The sequence below is a fragment of the Sparus aurata genome, chromosome 12 (genome assembly GCF_900880675.1).
Source record: "Sparus aurata chromosome 12, fSpaAur1.1, whole genome shotgun sequence".
Classification (NCBI taxonomy): domain Eukaryota; kingdom Metazoa; phylum Chordata; class Actinopteri; order Spariformes; family Sparidae; genus Sparus; species Sparus aurata.
In genome coordinates this window covers 2157639-2176312 of record NC_044198.1, presented here as the reverse complement: position 1 = coordinate 2176312, position 18674 = coordinate 2157639, and the positions used below count along the sequence as shown (strand labels likewise).

The 18674-nt window shown below is 40.4% G+C and overlaps 1 protein-coding gene across 1 annotated transcript; it reads right to left on the bottom strand.

The window, feature by feature from the left end:
• Positions 1-581: 581 nt before the first annotated feature.
• On the bottom strand, positions 582-18342 carry LOC115593364 (uncharacterized protein DDB_G0284459-like). The gene is made up of 4 exons (XM_030436880.1): positions 18002-18342; positions 17412-17457; positions 13432-13571; positions 582-1618 (listed from the first exon to the last, which is right to left on the bottom strand). The coding sequence occupies exons 2-4, from the start codon at positions 17418-17420 to the stop codon at positions 1111-1113; spliced, it is 657 nt and encodes a 218-aa protein (XP_030292740.1). The 5' UTR covers positions 17421-17457; positions 18002-18342; the 3' UTR covers positions 582-1110.
• Between the last annotated feature and the right edge of the window lie 332 nt (positions 18343-18674).

Genomic DNA, 18674 nt, shown 5'->3' with positions numbered 1-18674 from the left:
CAGTGAGGAGTATCGAATTTCCAATGTAATGTAACATGGAGGAGAGTTAAGGTGGAACGCTCCTAAAGCTTAGTTTCATATAAATGCACGGATAATTCCTTGTTTTGTTATTAGCGAAAAACAATATTGACCTTGATGTTGAAAAAGTAGCCTCATATAAGAAACAATACTGAAATGAAAAGCTTGAAAAAACACATGAGATATCGTGGATAGTTGTTGCCGGAAGACAGTAGCGGTCCACCTTAACTCTCGTCCAGGTTACGTCGCATTCGGAGATCGATATTTCTTGGCTGCTATGACGGTGGCTAGCGGAACAAGCTACTGCTATTGTGAGTTGTTCAAAAACTGTCTTTTTAGCAAACTCTTGTACACAAACAATGTTCTCAATGCTCGCATTCATGTGTATAGACCCTTATGATACCACAAGCAAAGTTTCATGTTGTGTCGAGCCTTCTTAGTGTTTTAAAAATAGCGACTTTGATGCTGGCAATCTTAAAAGTGCCTCTTTCATCGTAATTATGCTTTTACACAAAGGTTTGACTCAAACACATTAACAAAAAAACAAAAAAAGTTCCATTTTGGTGAGAGTTTCACTTTAGCTAGTTTGGTTTAGTTTCTGTCTGTGTCTATTTGTTAAACAAAATGAAATGAAAATGATGACAGTTCAGTGTATGATGGGACTGAGAGGAGAACCAGAGTCTACTTGACTAGGAAGAGTTAATGACACTGAAGAACAAATGAGGCTAAGCCAGAAATCTAGCAGAGCTAGTTCGCATGAGCCAAAATTTTTTTGATAAGCTCAAATATGTGTCACTCATACTAAATGAACACGACATTATACATAGCATCAACACAGCTGTCACAGCAAGTTCAATGAAAAACACTTCATCAGTAAGTTGTCAGCTTTCTGTCCCCTGGAGCCTAGTATTTTGAGAGGATAATGAGTCATACTGCTGACTTTTAACCAGTTACCTACATTTTATTATATTTAATTTAATTAATGTTCCATGCACTCTTGTGGCCTAAAAGGAGCCCATACCCCCTTATGTGTCGGTATAGCAAGACCACACTGTATCTTTCCAGCTTTAGCTAAAACTCACCTTCCCTGGCTCACACACTTAACCCATAACAAGGACTCTGGGTTTTAGTGTATTTCAACATAAATCCAGTTTTTGTCTGTCTCAGTACCTGTTTCCATGAGTGACTCCATTTATCAGCAGGGAACACCCATTCAGCCTCTGATCCATACTCCTTTGGTAGTTTGTACTTCCTGTGATCAGGCAGCTTTATGGTTACGAATCCTGGGATTCTGGCTTTCAACTCCTTGGCCTTCAGGTAAAGATACTTTGGAGGCTTAAGGGTCATCCAGGATTCTCTCCAACACAGCCGGAACACATCCACCTCAACTGTGCGTTTTGGCCTGTGAGGTTTGGGTAGAGCTGGTTTCTTTGGAGGAGGCGGATGAGGAGGAGGAGGTGGTTTAGGTTTGGGGGGAGGGGGGACAACTTTGAATTTGATCTTGGGCTTGTTTTTTTCTGCTTCACCTGCAGTGCTGGTGACCCTCTTGAATTCTCCATTGGAAACAAGAGACCAGTGATAGTTCCACTTTGAATAAGATCTACAGATTCAACAAATAACAAACAAATGACAAACATATTAAAACAACTCACATATTGTCTGAATGAGTGGACATTGACAAGTATAGATCAATCCGGCGCATAATTTATGTTTTGTGTTCGTTTTTAAGTACATCACTCACGTAATGTAAGTTACCTACACTAACTTATTTATGAAACACAACGTGACTTTGAAGCCTCCTGTATGACCCATCCAGCCACCTTGACTATCACCCACACAGACTCTTGAAACTACTGCACAAGAATTGCTTTAAAGCTGCTATAAGCATTGCCATCGTTTTAACTAACTTCCAGTCCATCTTGCAGTTGGCAATTCCCTCCCTCTGCTAAGCGTCACCATACTTGCAGGACTCCTTTTCTTTTTTCACAGCATCTTTCTTTCTTTTAGAAAATCAGCTAACTATATAGTTCTGTTGTTGTGCTTGTGTAACAATTGCAAATGACACAACAGAGAATACCATAGAAAAATAAAATAAACCTAAGTAACTATATTTATGTGGCTCCATTTTATTCTTAATCATGTAATGCAGTGGTTCTCAACCTTTTTGGGTCGCGACCCCCAATTTAACATGCACTGCTGTCCGCGCCCCCCCCCGCCCGCGCGCGCTGTCCGCGGTGCTGAAACAACGCCCGTCGCATTTACAAATCAGACAGTACTTATGATCACACTTCAGCTATAACTTTCTTTATCATCTTATGATATGATGTTTTTGAAAAACATCAAAAAGCATCAAGAGGCTAAGTTTTCACGTGAGTAACAGACCGACAATGGTCGCTACATCCCATCATATTGCTGGTAGTTGAGCCGGTTAAAATGTAAACAAATAACGCAAACTTATTTTTCTTTGTAATGAAATAAAACGATAACCAGCGCTTGCTAATTAGGAAGCCGCAACTAACAAAACATACTGGGGAGAAAAACAGCCTATGTTTCATTTTAAACATCTATGTTGCTGAGAACTTAAACATGAAATAGAACATCATAACATTTTGTCATAACAACAACTTAAGACTGTCAATCTGCTCATTCGGCCCCTTTCCTTGTCAAAGCAGAGATATTTTGTTAACAAAAACTCCTAACTCTATAAATGTCTTCTTCTTTTTTTTCTTCACAAAGCCAACTAGCTGCAGCCACTATTTAATGTGATGGCTGGGCCTGCTTGTTTGAACACAGCAGCTGCATTCTTGGCTTTATGTTAGACACGGCCACGCGAAGATCACTCTCAACTCTGAGGAGTCGTGATCTCTATTTGTTTTTCATGTATGTCAGCGCAGAAAAGGTCTTTTCACACAGATATGTGGATGCAAATGGAAACAGTACATCGGTTGCAGCTTTTGACAGTGCTGCGTACTCTGTAGCTACTGACAACCAGAACTCCTCCAGTGCGCATGCCGAGAAAGCGGTCTGTAATGTGCGGTCAGAGGAGAGATCGAGCAAGGCGTCCTGCAGCTCTGATGACAGGTGATAGATATGATATGCGGTGGAGGTGGTGAAAGGCTGGCGTATCCAGTCGTACTTTTCCGGCGTGTCATCATCTGGGAAGTACTTATTGAAACTTTCAAGCAGGCTCCTGAGGTGAGAGGCAATAATTCGTTTCATAGTTTGAATGGTTATGTCGTAACTCTCCATAAAGTCATCAAGCTCAGGGAACATTTCAACACTTCCCCCTTCCACTCACACAGCCCACCGCTCCAGCTTTCTCTTAAATGCTGTGACCTTATCAGAGAGAGTTAGGACATTTGTGTTTGGACCTTGAAGGGACAAGTTTAAGCTGTTTAGTTTGTCAAAAATGCTGGCTAAATATGCGAGGCTCGCGACCCACTTTGGGTCAGTCAGATAGTCAGCAAGGGGAGAACTACAGTCTGATAAAAATATGCGGACCTCCTCACGCAGTTCAAAGAGCCTTGTTAAAACTTTGCCATGAGAAAGCCACCTGACCTCTGTGTGAAAGAGAAGTGCATCGTGGTCTGATCCCATTTCATGACAGAGTGTGGCAAAGAGTCTGCTTTGCAGTGGCCGTGATTTAATGAAATTAACAATCTTAACTGATGTTTGGAGAACATCACGAAGCTCTGGCTCCAGACACCTGCCAGCAAGTGCTTCCATGTGGATCATACAGTGCAGAAATTTCACATGGGGGGCTACCTCCAACACGCAGGCCCTCAAACCTTTTCTTGCCCCCTGCATAGCTTCAGCTCCATCTGTGCACACAGATACACAGCTCTCCCATCGCAGTCCCTCTTTTTGTATGTTACTGCTGAGCTTGTTGAAAATGTCCCGTCCAGTGCATGTTCCCTCCATTGATGAGCAAAACAACATATCCTCGTGCATTTCCCCTTCGTAGCTGTACCTCACGAAGGCCAGCAGCTGCGCATCTCCTGACACATCTGTGCACTCATCAATTTGCAGGGAAAATCTTCCACTCTTCCTCACTCTGTCAGTGAGTTGATCTTTAATGTCATTTGCTATGTCCTGAATACGGCGCCCCACGGTGTCATTTGACAGGGGAATGGTTAAAAGAGTGTTAGATATTTTCTCTCCATGCATTGCTCTTGTCATTGCTACAGCTGCAGGACGGATGAGACTCTCCGCGATCGTGTGAGGCTTTTTCCATTGAGCCACCAGATATGCGACCTCATATGAAGCTGCCAGGGCCTTAGCAGGGACTGTAGCATATTCACTCACCACCAGGCCCGGTTCTAGACTGCCTTGATTGGGGGGGCAGTAAGAAATGTTGATGGGTCACCAACTGCTACTGTTTTGAGTGCCATAGGGATGACGTTTTTTTGTATGCCTACCAGTCTATAATGCCAACCCAGACGTAAGAATTGCAGATTCGCCATGGTTCCATCGGCAAAGCTCTAACGGGAATTCTTTTTCTGGATTGACGAAGAAAACAAATTCTGTGGCCAACAAATTATTGATGTCAGGCTACTAACATATTTTCTATTTAAATTTGAAGTTACAATGTAATTGGCATTTTACATTTTAAGCCCACCTCCACCTCCCCGATGTAGGACAACTTTATCAATGCCCAATTACAATTAGTTATCTAATATTAAATGGAATCTAAACCTAAATATTGCGCAACTGGCAGATAGAACTTTTGACGCACGGAAAGAACACACACTTTTGAGCCCCAGTGATGCTATAAACAACTGCACCACAACATGGACATATGAATGCATAACCCCAATGCATAAAAAAAAACTAAATCATCAGAGCCAGCCGTTCCATAATAAAAATGTCTTGCCATCATTTGTTATCCATGTTTACCTCTTCTAGATGAAGCTGCACTTGATTTTAAAAAGAAATCAGTCGGTTTGCAGCATTTTTCACCGTCAGCCTACAGTGCTCTCAAATTCCTCTCTCTCTCTTTTCTCTGCTCACCCCTTGTATCTCTTGATGCCTCCATTCATTTTTTTGCTAGCTTAATCTCAGTCAGTTTCCAATTTTCAATCTCCAACTTCCAACAACCACGCAGATGCGGTCCACTCGATTCAGTCTTGAAATTCCCAGAAGGCATTGCTTCATTTTTAACTTTTGCAAACAAATAATCAAATAAAAAAATGGAGGTAGATTTGTATTATTTCAAACCATGCACATCTGAATAAGAAATTCACTACAAAACAACGCAGACTGATGTAAAAGTTTGTGACTGTAGAAGGTAACCATGAGTGTGATACAGAGACTTGTATGTGGTATATAATTAGTGATCAGATTGATTTTTCAACAGATGTGGAGGACTTGAAGAGACTAAATTGTAATTTAGCCTTTAAATAACGCTAGACAGGGAACAGAGTGATAATCGGCCGGCCCATAAGGGCTTGTGGTTCCTCTGGCATCAGCCAACGTTAAAGATTGTCAATCTGTCACATACATTTCGCCCCACCACCAAATTACCCAAATTCATCGTGGTAGATATGAAGGGAGGTTGGGAAATTTGGTGGTGGGGCAAAATCTAAGTTTCTTTATAATCTGTGACAAAGCAATTTTGTAAACAGCGCTATAAAAATAAATAAATAGATCTTGTCTGATTGGTTGATGCTATATTATTGTGCACCACTTTCTCGTGCTTTGGAAAGTCGTGTGTGCCTGCCTGGGTTCCCTGTTTCTCCCTGCCAGATGCCAGCAGCCTCAGATTAGCCGCTGTCGGAGGCTCTGGCCCCAGGAAGTAACGTTAAACAGTGGCCGGCGGCGCTAACCTGAAGTTACAGGTTATGGAGTCCCCTCTCACTAACGTGTGTTGTTTAATCCTGTCGGCGGGGGTGGGTGAGGCTCGTGTAATGCTTCCCATGCCGCGGAGACAGAGACAGAGACAAACTCGGCAGCAGCCGCCGATGGGACTAGGCTACTACTAGCAGTTGCTAGCCGACATGCTAACAACTAACAAGCCTGGAGTGTCCGTAGTATCTAATGTGATGCTAACTGAGAGAAGCTGCTACTGACTGTATGCACGGTACAAGAGAGAGAGAGAGAGAGACACCGGCTCTGTTGGCAGAAGAGCCGTGGACTGTGATTACTCTGAGCAGCATTTATGGGAATACGTTACAATATTATATATTTGATTTTTTTTTTTTTTTTTTCGGAATGAAGCAGGGTCGGTTTGGTGGGGCAGCCGAAGCATTTGGGGGGGCATTGCCCCCCGTGCCCATGCCTAGAACCGGCCCGCTCACCACTGTTTATTGCCTTTTTAGTTCTTGCTCCCTGCGCTGAAAAAAATCAATTGGCTTATCAATTAAGCTGCTGTGTTTGGTCTCTAAATGTCTTTTAAGTTTGACTGGCTTCAGAGCAAATGACACACTGTGGGTAGTCAATGCTGTTTTTTGTTGTGCAGGAAAAGCCCAAAGTCGGGCTGATATTTACGGAGCCTCGACCCCCTTATCAGCCGCCGGTGTCGCCCCCAGTGCCATAAGTTTCTCAGGTGGTGGTTCTGCTGGCTGATCTTGGGACCCCTGCTGCTGCTGCTGACTGTCGTGTGCTGGAACACTTTTTCTTTTAAGCCATCGATCCATTTTTCCTGCTAGCAAACTTGCTGCAGCTGTGGCTAAAACAACAACGCGCCTGTTTTTTTTCTCTCTTTTTCTTTGTGTCCCCCCCCCACTGTGCTTCACTGACCAGAATCTCACACGCACAGATCAGAATCATAGAAACGCCGCGTTGATACAATGAATTTTGGACAAACAATAAAGCAGAAAACAACTAAAACAACTCTCTGTTTGAAATTATGTGATTTAATATTAATGTGACGACCCACAGACCCCTGTCTGTGAACGCGTATGGCCTTATGTGGTGATGAGGTGAGGGGCGGGGGAGAGAGAGAGCTCTGTCTGCATGTGTGAATGAGAAGGGCAGACATGGGATAAGCGGACAGGTTCGTTGTTGTTGTTTTGGTGTAGTTACAGCCGACAGTAACTGGTTTTGAGTAATAAAATGCCTGTTTGAGCCCAACCGCTCGTCATCCTTCTAACGTCCGGTCGGACGCTACATGAATTTTGATAAAAAAATCAATAAATGAATAAAAAATAAATAAATAAATATATATTTTTCCAAAATGATTTGGCGACCCCCAGAAATCATCTCGCGACCCCAATTGGGGTCGGGACCCCAAGGTTGAGAATGGCTGATGTAATGGACAGAGATCAGTGATTCATCAAAGTCCTAATGTGAACAGAGGTTTCTCAATATCTAGGTCACATGTCATCAGAAGCTATTGAGTGAATCAAAATCAGAATCAGAATCAGAATCAGAATTTTAAAACAGTTAAAAAATACAAAATAAAAATTATAGCTGCTGTGCAGCGATGGGTCGGGTCCGGGCTATTTTTGGCAAATTAGGAAGACAAGACAGTTGACAACAATGTTCATTTTGGACCACTTGAGGCTTGAACTCTCAACTTCTGGAACCAAAGACTGTCATGTATCACTCTGAGCTAATTGGCAAGTGGCAATACAACAGTGGCTTCACAAATTGATTAAGCCATTTACTGTTGTGCAGGCAGATTTGAAACCACTGTAAAATATTCAGTTATCAAGACAAAAATCTGAAAATACACATATTGCAGCATGGAGATGTTGGTAATTTGGTTTTAAAAATGATTGATTTGCTCCATAAGTGAATAACTGATGTTTGAAAATGCTGTTGCATTGACTGCAATTATTCACATGAGAGCAGAATTCAAAATGTTCTCACAAATTCAGTTTTTTAGGTAAAATTCTGATATTTGTCAAACATCATCTACCATGACTCTAAAAAATGTTCAATTTTTTCATGAACATTGAAGATTTATTTATCAATTTGCAGGTATATGTTTACAGTAGTGTTCACAGTCAGACATTTTCATGCACTGTAGGCAAACATTGTGGGAGGAGATAGGTTTTTATAAGTTTTACAGTTTAAAAAAAAAACAGAGTGATGGTACTTTATAATTTTTAATAGGTTTAAATGTACAAAAGTTTCTTTAGTACTGGGGCTACAGTTTGATGAAAGTGTGAAGTTCTAGCAGGTTGATTTGTTATGAATTTTCAGTGTTTTGAAATTTAGATGCCTGCTGTAGCGCCACCATCAGGACTATTGGCTTGGGTTTACAGCTGAGGTAATCTGGCATGAGACTCGACCTTTATGCAAAATTTGGTTAGCTTTCACCCATGGTCCAGTCCAAGCTATTTGTTTTTATTTCATTTAGAGGCTTGCTGTGATGCCACCATCAGGACAATTGTCTTGTGTTTCATGTTGGGGACATTTTGATCTGTCATCATCCTTGCGGGGTCTTGAACCCACAACCCTTGCCCCCAAGAACCAGCTCCTAACTCACTGAACTAATTGGCTGGAAGTGAGCTGTTGTCAAGGCAGATTTAAAAAATGGTCAAAATGTCAGAAATTCTGTTACCTGAACAAAAATCTGATAATACATAAATTGCATCTTGACAGCATGGAAATGTTAATGATTTGTTTTTAACTCTAAGTGTTTTGCTTCATTAGAAAAAATCTGATGTTTAAAAATGCCACTCTCACATTGACTCCAGTTGTTCCCATGAGAGCAGAATTCAAAATGTTCTCAAAAATTCAGTTTTTGAGATAAAATTCTGATATTTGCCAAACTTCATCAACCATAACTCCAAAATATTCTAATTTTTTTCACGAAGATTGAAAATGTATTTAGCAAGAATTTGATAGTATATGTTTACAGTACTGTTTACAGTCAAACATTTTGATGCTTAATTTTTGATAAATAAAAAATCCGAGAAACAAGTTTTGTGGAGGACGGTCTGAAGATGCTCTCTAGCAAGTTTGGTGATAATTGAGCAAAAATTGTGGGAGGAGATAGGTTTTACAAGTTTTACAGGTTTTGAAAAAAACTGAGTGATGGACTTCATAATTTGTAATGAGTTTAAGTGGACTAAAGTTTCAGAAGTATTGGGGCTACAGTTTGGTGAAAGTTTCAAAACTGTAGCATGTACTGTTGATTTTGTAGGTATTTTTAAATTTTTTAAATTTAAACGCCTGTAACAGGCTGCCACCCACACAGTGCCACCCAAACCTGTTATATTTTCCCTCAGCTGACTGGGAGATTATATAATGGGGTTGTAGTCCCCTTGTTCAGTGGTTGTGTGTCTTAAGGGAGTCAATGCAGTTGGCTTCCTGTGTTTTCCCTTTGAGTGAAAATCTGAGTTGAGTGTGTCTTCATTCTTGAGTTAATTTGTTTAAAAATGTGTTAATGTTTACACAGGTAACTATTTACTTATTTATGTTAACAGTTATTATTTACATAATTTCATGTTTAAATCTTTTCAGTAGCACAGACAAGACAGCTGCCATAATGTGCTGAATGTACCTTTTGGGTTGCCGTACATTTACCTCAGCCCTTCTAGCTTCTGATTGGATAGTTTAATCACATGTGTGTCAGAAAAAGGAAGTATTGTTGTCATTGTTGTGTAGCTGAAGTGCAGTTAAAAGTAAAGTGCTGCTTAATGAAATTATCAGTCTCCATCCTGCTCTTCTTTATCATTAAGAGTGCTCAAACCACCACATACCGAACCCTCACGTTACAGAAGTAAATGTAGTTTTAATGGCATGTACACTCCACTAACAATCCCAGAGTGCATTGCATAACATTTAATGAATGAAAAGATTACCATTGTGTGACACTTCTCAGTGATGATGTCAAATGATGATGATAAAAAATCTCAATTTCTTGCTTACAATTGAAAAAACTAGAATGTATGTTATGCTGTATAGAGAGAGTAGTGAATGAACAAACAAGTAAAGGGTTGTAAAGGGCCTGACAAGGTGGCCATTACCAGGAACTAATGGATGATGTGGAGACCAGCACTGTTGCTTGTGACACAGAGTCAATTAACTTCTGATTATGGATTATATCTTGTTGGGCATTATCCCACTTATACCATGGTCACTTGCCAAATAAAAAAATATATATTTATGTTTTCAGATCAGAGCATGAAGCTTTCACAAGCAATAACTCCCTGGTAACACCTGAGGGTTTTACTAATAGCTAGAAAAGTTATTACCATCCCACAAAGAAAGTTAACAACTCAAATAGAGTAAAAACTGTATGACAAACCTTAGATATGACTTGACAATAGAGAGATAATAATAGTAATAAAGATAAACTAGTCCAGCTCATAAAACTCATCTCTAAAAGATTCAATGATTCAACAAGACTAGCTAGGTATTTGGTATTGTCCCCACATCAATTTCAAGATTTTCATCAATAAAGGATTGTCCATATGTACTGTCTAACAATGCCGGCAGCACCAAGCTATACAGTGAATGGGATGTGAGATGACCGCTTGTGTTCAGAGATAGTGATGGCTACTTTTTGTAGCTTGTGTGTTACAGGCGCTGTCCTGTGGTGTTCAGAGGATGTTGCACCAAAGTATTGAAGTCACTATTTCTTATTTCATCTAATTAATGTATAAAGTTATCTGCAGCCAGCAGATGTCTATAAACATAGCTCATTAATTTAGTATGGTGAACAGACACTGGAACTGGAACTGCTTGAGCAGTTTAATAGTTTTTGGAATATCAGGCTTCATTTGACAGCCATGTACAGTGCCTTGCAAAAGTATTCACCCCACTTGAACTTTTCCACATTTTGTCACATTTTAACCACAAATGTAAATGTATTTTATTTGGATTTTATGTGATAGACCAACACAAAGTGGTGCATAATTGTGAAGAGGAAGCAAAATGATGCATGGTTTTAATTTTTTTTTACAAATACAAAACAGAAAAGTGTGGTGTGCAAAAGTATTCACCCCCCTTTACTCTGATACCTTTAAATAAAATCCAGAGCAACCAGTTGCCTTCAGAAATCACATAATTAGTAAATGGAGTCCACCTGTGTGTAATCTAATCTTAGTGTAAATACATCTGTTCTATGAAAGCCTCAGAGGTTTGCTAGAGAACATTAGTGAACAAAAAGCATCATGAAGCCCAAGGAACACACCAGACAGGTCAGGGATAAAGTTGTGGAGAAGTTTAAAGCATGATTAGGATGTGAAAAAATATCCCAAGCTTTGAACATCTCACAGAGCACTGCTCAATCCATCACCTGAAAATGGAAAGAATATGGCATAACTGCAAACCTACCAAGACATGGCCATCCACCTAAACTGACAGGCCGGGCAAGGAGAGCATTGATCAGAGAAGCAGCCAAGAGGCCCCTGATAACTCTGGAGGAGCTGCAGAGATCCACAGCTCAGGTGAGAGAATCTGTCCACAGGACAACTATTAGTCATGCACTCCACAAATCGGGCCTTTATGGAAGAGTGGCAAGAAGAGAGCCATTGTTGAAACAAAGCCATGCAGTTTGCCACAAGCCATGTGGGGTTCACAACAAACATGTGGAGGAAGGTGCTCTTGTCAGATGAAACCAAAATTGATGTTTTTGGCCTAAATGCAAAACGCTATGTGTGGCAGAAAAATAACACTGCACATCACCCTGAACACACCATCCCCATCGTGAAACATAGTGGTGGCAGCATCAAGTGGGCTGGACGCCCGGTTCCACCAGTCGCACATTACCATATGCCATTAGGCCAGGACCCGACTGTACTCAGAGTCTGTGACTGAGAGGCGTCTCTCTCTCTCTCTCTCTCTCTCTCTCTCTCCCAACTCACTTCATGTTGTTTCCCTTTTAATACGCTGGCTTCTCTTCTCTCTTCTTCTCTGCCAAGGCCAGCTGCTCCTGCACTCGAAGCAGCTCATGTTTGGTAGAGATCAGGTTCTCCCTGCAGGTCCTTCACGAAGGCAGTGTATATAAACACATAAATAAATAAAAACATTTAAATAATTGTATTTGTTTAAATCTTAATTTATTTAAAACTGAATGAGAACTTTCTGTCTTCAGCAGCTGTAGGCTTACACACACACACACACACACACAAAACACACACACACACAGCGCTGTCCACAGTGTTGTGACGATTGGTCACCACTCACCATCTCCTGTTTAAGAAGACTGCAAGTTTATTTCAGAGATCTTGACTTGGTAGTGTAGGTGATCCAGGTGTTCACGTGCACTGCTGTGCCGAACTGTGCCACTGCACATGGTCTCGTGCCAGTGTGAAATATATCATGGCTCTCAGGGAATTTAATTGTGTTCATTTTTTTGTGGTCAGAAATGGCAGCATGTACAAAGCACTTGGTTTTACCAATGATCATCATTCCTATTTTAAATAACACGAATAACAAGAATAAGTTGAAAAGCTGCTGCAGTCTGTGCATTTTCAGCACCACGGATGTGTGGACAGCGGCGATGAGAGAGCTACATATTTCACTAATAACACACTTTTCCACTGATAAACAAAAGTGAAATACCTATCCACAAGAACCCCCACGGCCCCCCCACCTCTAAAATCAATCCAGCGCCGCTGGAATCATGCTGTGGGGATGCTTTTCTTCAGCAGGGACAGGGAAGCTGGTCTGAGTTGATGGGAAGATGGATGGAGCAAAATACAGGATAATCATGGAAGAAAACCTGTTAGAGTCTGCAAAAGACTTGAGACTGGGGCAGAGGTTCTATTTACACTCTCCATCCAATCAGACTAAGCTTAAGCTATTTTGCAAGGAAGAATGGGCAAATATTTCAGTCTCTATATGTGCATCGCTTGTAGAGACTTACCCCAAAAGACTTGCAGCTGTCATTGCAGCGAAAGGTGGTTTTACAAAGTATTGACTCGGGGGTGAATACTTTTGCACACCACACTTTTCTGTTTTTTATTTGTAAAAAAACATTTAGAAATCATGTATCATTTTCCTTCCACTTCACAATTATGCAACGCTTTGTGTTGGTCTATCACCTAAAATCCCAATAAAATAAATGTACATTTGTGGTTTAAACATGACAAAATGTGGAAAAGTTCAAGGGGGGGTGAATACTTTTGCAAGGCACTATAACTGTTGACCCAGATAATGATATAAGAGTCCTTTTTTTCTCATGCAATGTGCTTACTGTATGTAGCACTATCACATTTATCTTTTTTAAGTATGGCCCCTATCAATGAGATTTTCCACTGAATTGCACGAGTCACCAGCAGCCTAATTGTTAGTAGCTAGTAGCTGTGTTGTTACTTAGACAGAAAAATGCATTGGGGACCTCACAGCCATATCATAGTCTCTGAATTTTAAGATGATAGTAGCCGTTGAGCAACATTATAAAAATGTTTTACTCTGTGTTTAGATTAATTGGTACTACGCTTAATTGTCTTCACTATAACCATCACCTTACAATGTGATACAAAAACAACCAAAGTGATCACATATTCTCACAGTTTGAGTGAACTTTTCTGCTTCCACTCAGCCTCCTGTTTGTTCTGGTCTTCCACACCCTGAGCTATCTTCTCCCATCTGTCTCTCAGCGGCCCATTGCTGAATGACCTCTTCTCCTCCTTTTTTGACAACATTGTTTCCTAAAAAAAACAAACCAAAACAGATAATAAAATGGAACAATGTGTTACTTGTGGCGTTAGGTTGCATGACTGTGAAACATAGTCCTCTGTGGCTGTATATGGTGTGTTCAAGTGCTAGTGAAGAATCTCCAGACACCTGATACTTGAAGGTCAGGTGTTCACAAGCACGAGGATGTTTTGTAATTGTGTCATTTAAGCAGAATGTTAAATGTACATAGTCAGAAGTTCCAACAGCACATGAACACATCACAACATGTCGACTTTCTCGAGTCGTGCATTTGGGTCCATGCCAAGGCCCCCCAAACAGAATTAGCTTCTGGCCAGGGACCCCCAAACCCACAGACAGTGCTACAAAATATGTAAAGAAACATCAACTTTTAGAATGATTTTTCTTACTTTTATTCACTACTCAATAATTATTACATTTGTTTAGCATAAGAATATTAACGAACATCTAAACAGTGTTTGGGGGACTTAAACCACATGTAGTTGAACTGCATAGCTAAACTACAATTTGCTGTAACTCGCTGCTAGTTAAAGTACATTTATATTAAGTATTCAGTATACATTCATAAGTATTTCAACTACTTTTTGGGTCATTTTTTTGTAGTTGTACAAAAGTGTGTACTCAATTTACAAACAACAATTTTGGCCATTAACAATAAATATTTCTTTTATTGAATAAGACCTATATAATATACATTTTATTGTATTTTTCTTTGAAAAAAGGCATGAAACATGCCATGACATACTAGACCAATGCTACCTCTGATTGGCTTGCCCTGGCAGCACTCAAATACTTCACAGAGTGGGTGGGTCTTTGTGCCAGGAAGGCAGTGCTAATATGGCACAAGCACGTCATGGAAAACCTGTCGTGTCAACAAGCGATTCTACCCTGGCATCTAGTTCTAGTGCCTAAGTGTTAGTGCCTCTGAAGTTCCTGTGTCGTTGACCAAAAATGTCAGCTTTTGTTCTTTAAAAATAAAACTTAAAGTGAAACGCTCACCAGAAAGCAGCCGAGGCTTTATTTGTGGTCAAATATGAGTCAAGCCTTCATGTAAAAGTATAATTACGATGAAAGAGGCACTTTTAAGATTGACCATAGTTTCGTTTTCAGGCAAGCTAATTTTCAATGGGGTGCAGGGGCACCTTTACGCTTGCATCAAAATCTCTATTTTTAAAACACTAAGAAGGCTCGACACAACATGAAACTTTGCTCGTAGTATCACCGGGGTCTCTACACATGAACACGAGCATTAAGGTCATTGATTGTGTATACAGAGTTTACCAAAAAGAAGGTTTTTGGACAACTCACATTAGCAGTAGCATCTCCGGCGCGCTGCCGTCATGGCAGACAAAAAGTGTTGTTCCCCAAGTGCGACCTAAGAGGCAGGAGAGTAATGGTGGACCGCTCCTCAAGCCTTCCTGTTATGTCGCAATCGGGGATCGGCACTTTTTTAAAGTTGAGAGGCATATTTCTGCTGGCATGTGAATTTTTTGTAGGCTATTATATTTTGTTTCATATACACCATATGTTGATTTATTTAACGCTGAGTTAAAGGGATATTCCGGTGTAAGTTTAATCCATGGTCTAAATAACTGTGAAACTCTGTTTAGACTCCCTCTCGAGAGATCAAGTTAGCAGACCGCTAATTTACAGAGTTTTATCAACCTCAGAAACGACCGCACGACAACAATAATCTGCAGTAAAGGGATCCAAATATAAACCGCCACCAAAAAGCCACAAACAATGCTCAGAACAGCACCAAACTTCAGCAACAATACAAACAGTGTCTCAGCACATAGTCCGGGGCATCTAACCTCCGCTAGCTTAGCTGGATTTCTATTGTGAAGCAAAAAACAGATTTCAACTCTCCTCCATCAGCTTCCGGGTCGGGGAAGTCCCGACACGACGATTACCGAGTGCGGTTAGAAATGTTCAATTCCGTTCTTTTCCCTGTCCGCTCTCGATAATAACTGTTATAAACTGGCAGGTAAGACACATATGAACTTTGATTGCTTGTCCATGGAGTCATAATCATACATTTTCATCCATGAGCCGCAGAACTCTACTGCACTCGGTATTTGAGTTGTTGGGACTTCCTGTCAACAGGAAGCTGCTGCAGAAGAGTGGTACATTTTGTCAGCTTGTCAGTAGAAATCAAGCTAAGCTAGTGGAGTTTTAATGCCTCGGACTATGTGCTGAGACCCTATTTGTACTGTTGCGGAAGTTTGGTGCTGTTCTGAGCATTATTTGTGGCTTTTTGGTGGTGGTTTATATTTGGATCTGTTTACTGCAGTGTAATGTTGTTGTGCGGTTGTTTCTGAGGTTGATAAAACTGTTAGACCATGAATTAAACTTACACCGGAATATCCCTTTAAATGAGTGTAATAAATATAAGTAGTTGCTAAAGCTACTTTTTTTAGCAGTAGTTTTACAGATGGCATTTCTACAGAGCTAGAAATGTAGTTTGTTCAAACCACAGACAGGCTAAACTACATGTAGTTTTACAAGCTATGCTTGCAAAGAAGCTTCCCCAACACTGCATCTAAACACTCCTTTGAGAGGTTCTCCAGACAGAGGACGCATTTTGGGCAGTCATGGCCATTTTTCTGTATGGCTGTAAAGCCATACTTGACGTATGCTGCCATATATTTTCGGATTTTAGTTGGCCATGAGTTCTTAGGGTTTTTTCGCCGCAGAGTCCTCCACGGCAGGGCTGTTGGTCTGCTCTTTCGGTCTATTTGTTGTCAAAAACCTGTGCATTTTGCGCCAGCTAGCTACATGCTAGCTTGAGGAGCATATATGTGTATATATCATATATATATATATATATACATATATATATGTATATATATATATATATATATATATATATATATATATATATATATATATATATATACTTTTGGGGCCACAGCTGGCAAAAATGCTGGGCCTCGTGTGGCATAAAATGTGGGGCCCCAAGCTGTGTGCTCAGTACAGTGTATTACTGAAGACTGAATCAGTCAAACTGAGATGCAAGATGAGAGGCATCACTCTATAATTAAACATAGCGCAGCAATTTGCTTCAAGGAAAAACAAGGAAACACAAGTGTACTGAGTCTGTAAACACAGAGATATTGGTTCTAATGGTGAGTTTGAGATTTAAAAATGTGTTTTTTTCATTACTTAATAGGAAAACTACATTATTAAACTTACTTACTGATTTGCTTATTTAATTGTTTATACCTTATACCATGCTTTTATTGTCTCCCTTAGGAGAAATTTGTTTTGGACACAAGAGAATGTCACATGTTCACATAAAGCACATCACAAAACACAAAACAACAAAATTGCTGTGTACAATAAAGGTCACAGACTTTAATCCCTGTCTATCTGGAAGATCAGTTTGGGATTTACCACTGTCTGTGTTGATGTAATCAGGCCGATTTATCCAAATGACGATGTCTTAAAATTAGGAAATGAGTTCAGACCTCTGCCCACCACCTCCCTACACATGATGTTATTAAGAGATCCCCAATGAAAGCCGCTAAGAATCAAATTACAATGACCAGTGATTTTCTTCTCTCTTGATGGTGGTAACTACCAGTTTCCTTGTTGCTAGTGTTGCTAAAATCATGTTTAGAACCTGACTGAAGGGCTGGTTGCACTGAACCGAAATTAATGCCATCTTCTTAAAAACCCTTTTGGGCCTATTGTGATATTGGGTTAATAAACATTGACTTAACATATCTCTTTCTGTTAATCATCAGCTAACATGCTTATTTTATTCTGAAAGATAAGTGATTAGATTCATACAAAGTCTACTACTGTGGTTGCTAGGGGTAGGGCTATACCTTCGTCATCAGATCCCAGCAGTGTTTTCAATGGAATTGGTAAGCACTGTAGGAAGAAGCATTGAAAACACAGGTGTAGTGGTGCCAGAGTGCAATCCCAGCAAGCATACTTGAGAGCAGATCCACTTCCACCTGGGGCTAACTAGCTAGCTAGCTAACAGTGGTTATATTCTCAAAATGATGAAGTCACCCTAACATTTATTCGTGTGGTCAGTAATAACTGACTAATGTCTGTTAACTTGACACTGTAGGAAGGTCACTTCCAGCTGAAACTGTCTTGAGGCATCTACCAGACTTCACACAGCTCCCTCTTGAAACACTTAGCCCTGCATTATTTTCCCACAAGCCGTAAAAATCTGCATCACCTGTAGACGGACTTAGATGTCTAAAGCAGGATTTGAAATTGTCTTGGGCTTCTTTTGTCAGAAACATGATCTCTAGAATGTTTAGCCTTGCCCTAGCATAGCACAAAGACTGCTCCTTCAAAACTTAAAACAACACAGCAGAGCACAATTTTTGAACTGCATAATTATAATATTGTACATTTTCTGGTTAAATAAAGAGAAATCAATAAATCGATCTTAACTTACCTGATAGCGAGAAAAGTCTGCCTGTCTGACTGTTTACATCTCCTGCTGTAACTAATGACAGTATACATTAAGGTGAGCCAAGTCAAACCCACAGTATCTCAGCTTGTCTATCTCTAATCTTTACAGTAGCTACAAATGTACCTGTTCGTCTCTCTGCCTGTCTTTCTGCCTGTCTATCACACTCTGTCTGTCTTCAGTCGGTTTCAGCAGTTAACTTTTACCAGCTTACACTTAGTCCTTCCCGTGTGTTTGCTCTGTTGTGAGCAGGCTTCCCTCTCCTTGCTATTTTTACATCATACGTTGACAGATCCAGAGCTGCAGCTCTATATTTAGTGTCTGGTCAGGCAAACACGAGGAGAGCAGCCGGTAGCCTGGAAATGCAGAGAAGTGTCTTGAATTCAATGAAACACATATGTGAAATTAATCTGTATTCAACAGGTGTAATAACACAAACAAACAGGGCAGCTAAGAGCATGTCTGCGCCAATCAGAAAGCAGTGCTGTGAGCTAACCAGTGTCATTCTGCATGCTGAAACACAGCAGTGACATATGTTACTTTGGCAAGAATCCAAGTTGAAGCTTTCTCCCACTAGCGAGCAGCCAGTCAGTGGCTGTGTCCCAATTCAGGGTATGCACACTTCAAGGACCCACCCTTTGCGGTCTCACCAAATGAG

What these genes read in the sequence shown, in the direction of transcription:
- LOC115593364 (XM_030436880.1), bottom strand. An exon ending in CAGAAAAGTTCACTCAAACT is followed by an intron (nt 1,619 to 13,431) that starts GTGAGAATATGT and finishes TTGAATCTGTAG; the next exon opens with ATCTTATTCAAAGTGGAACT.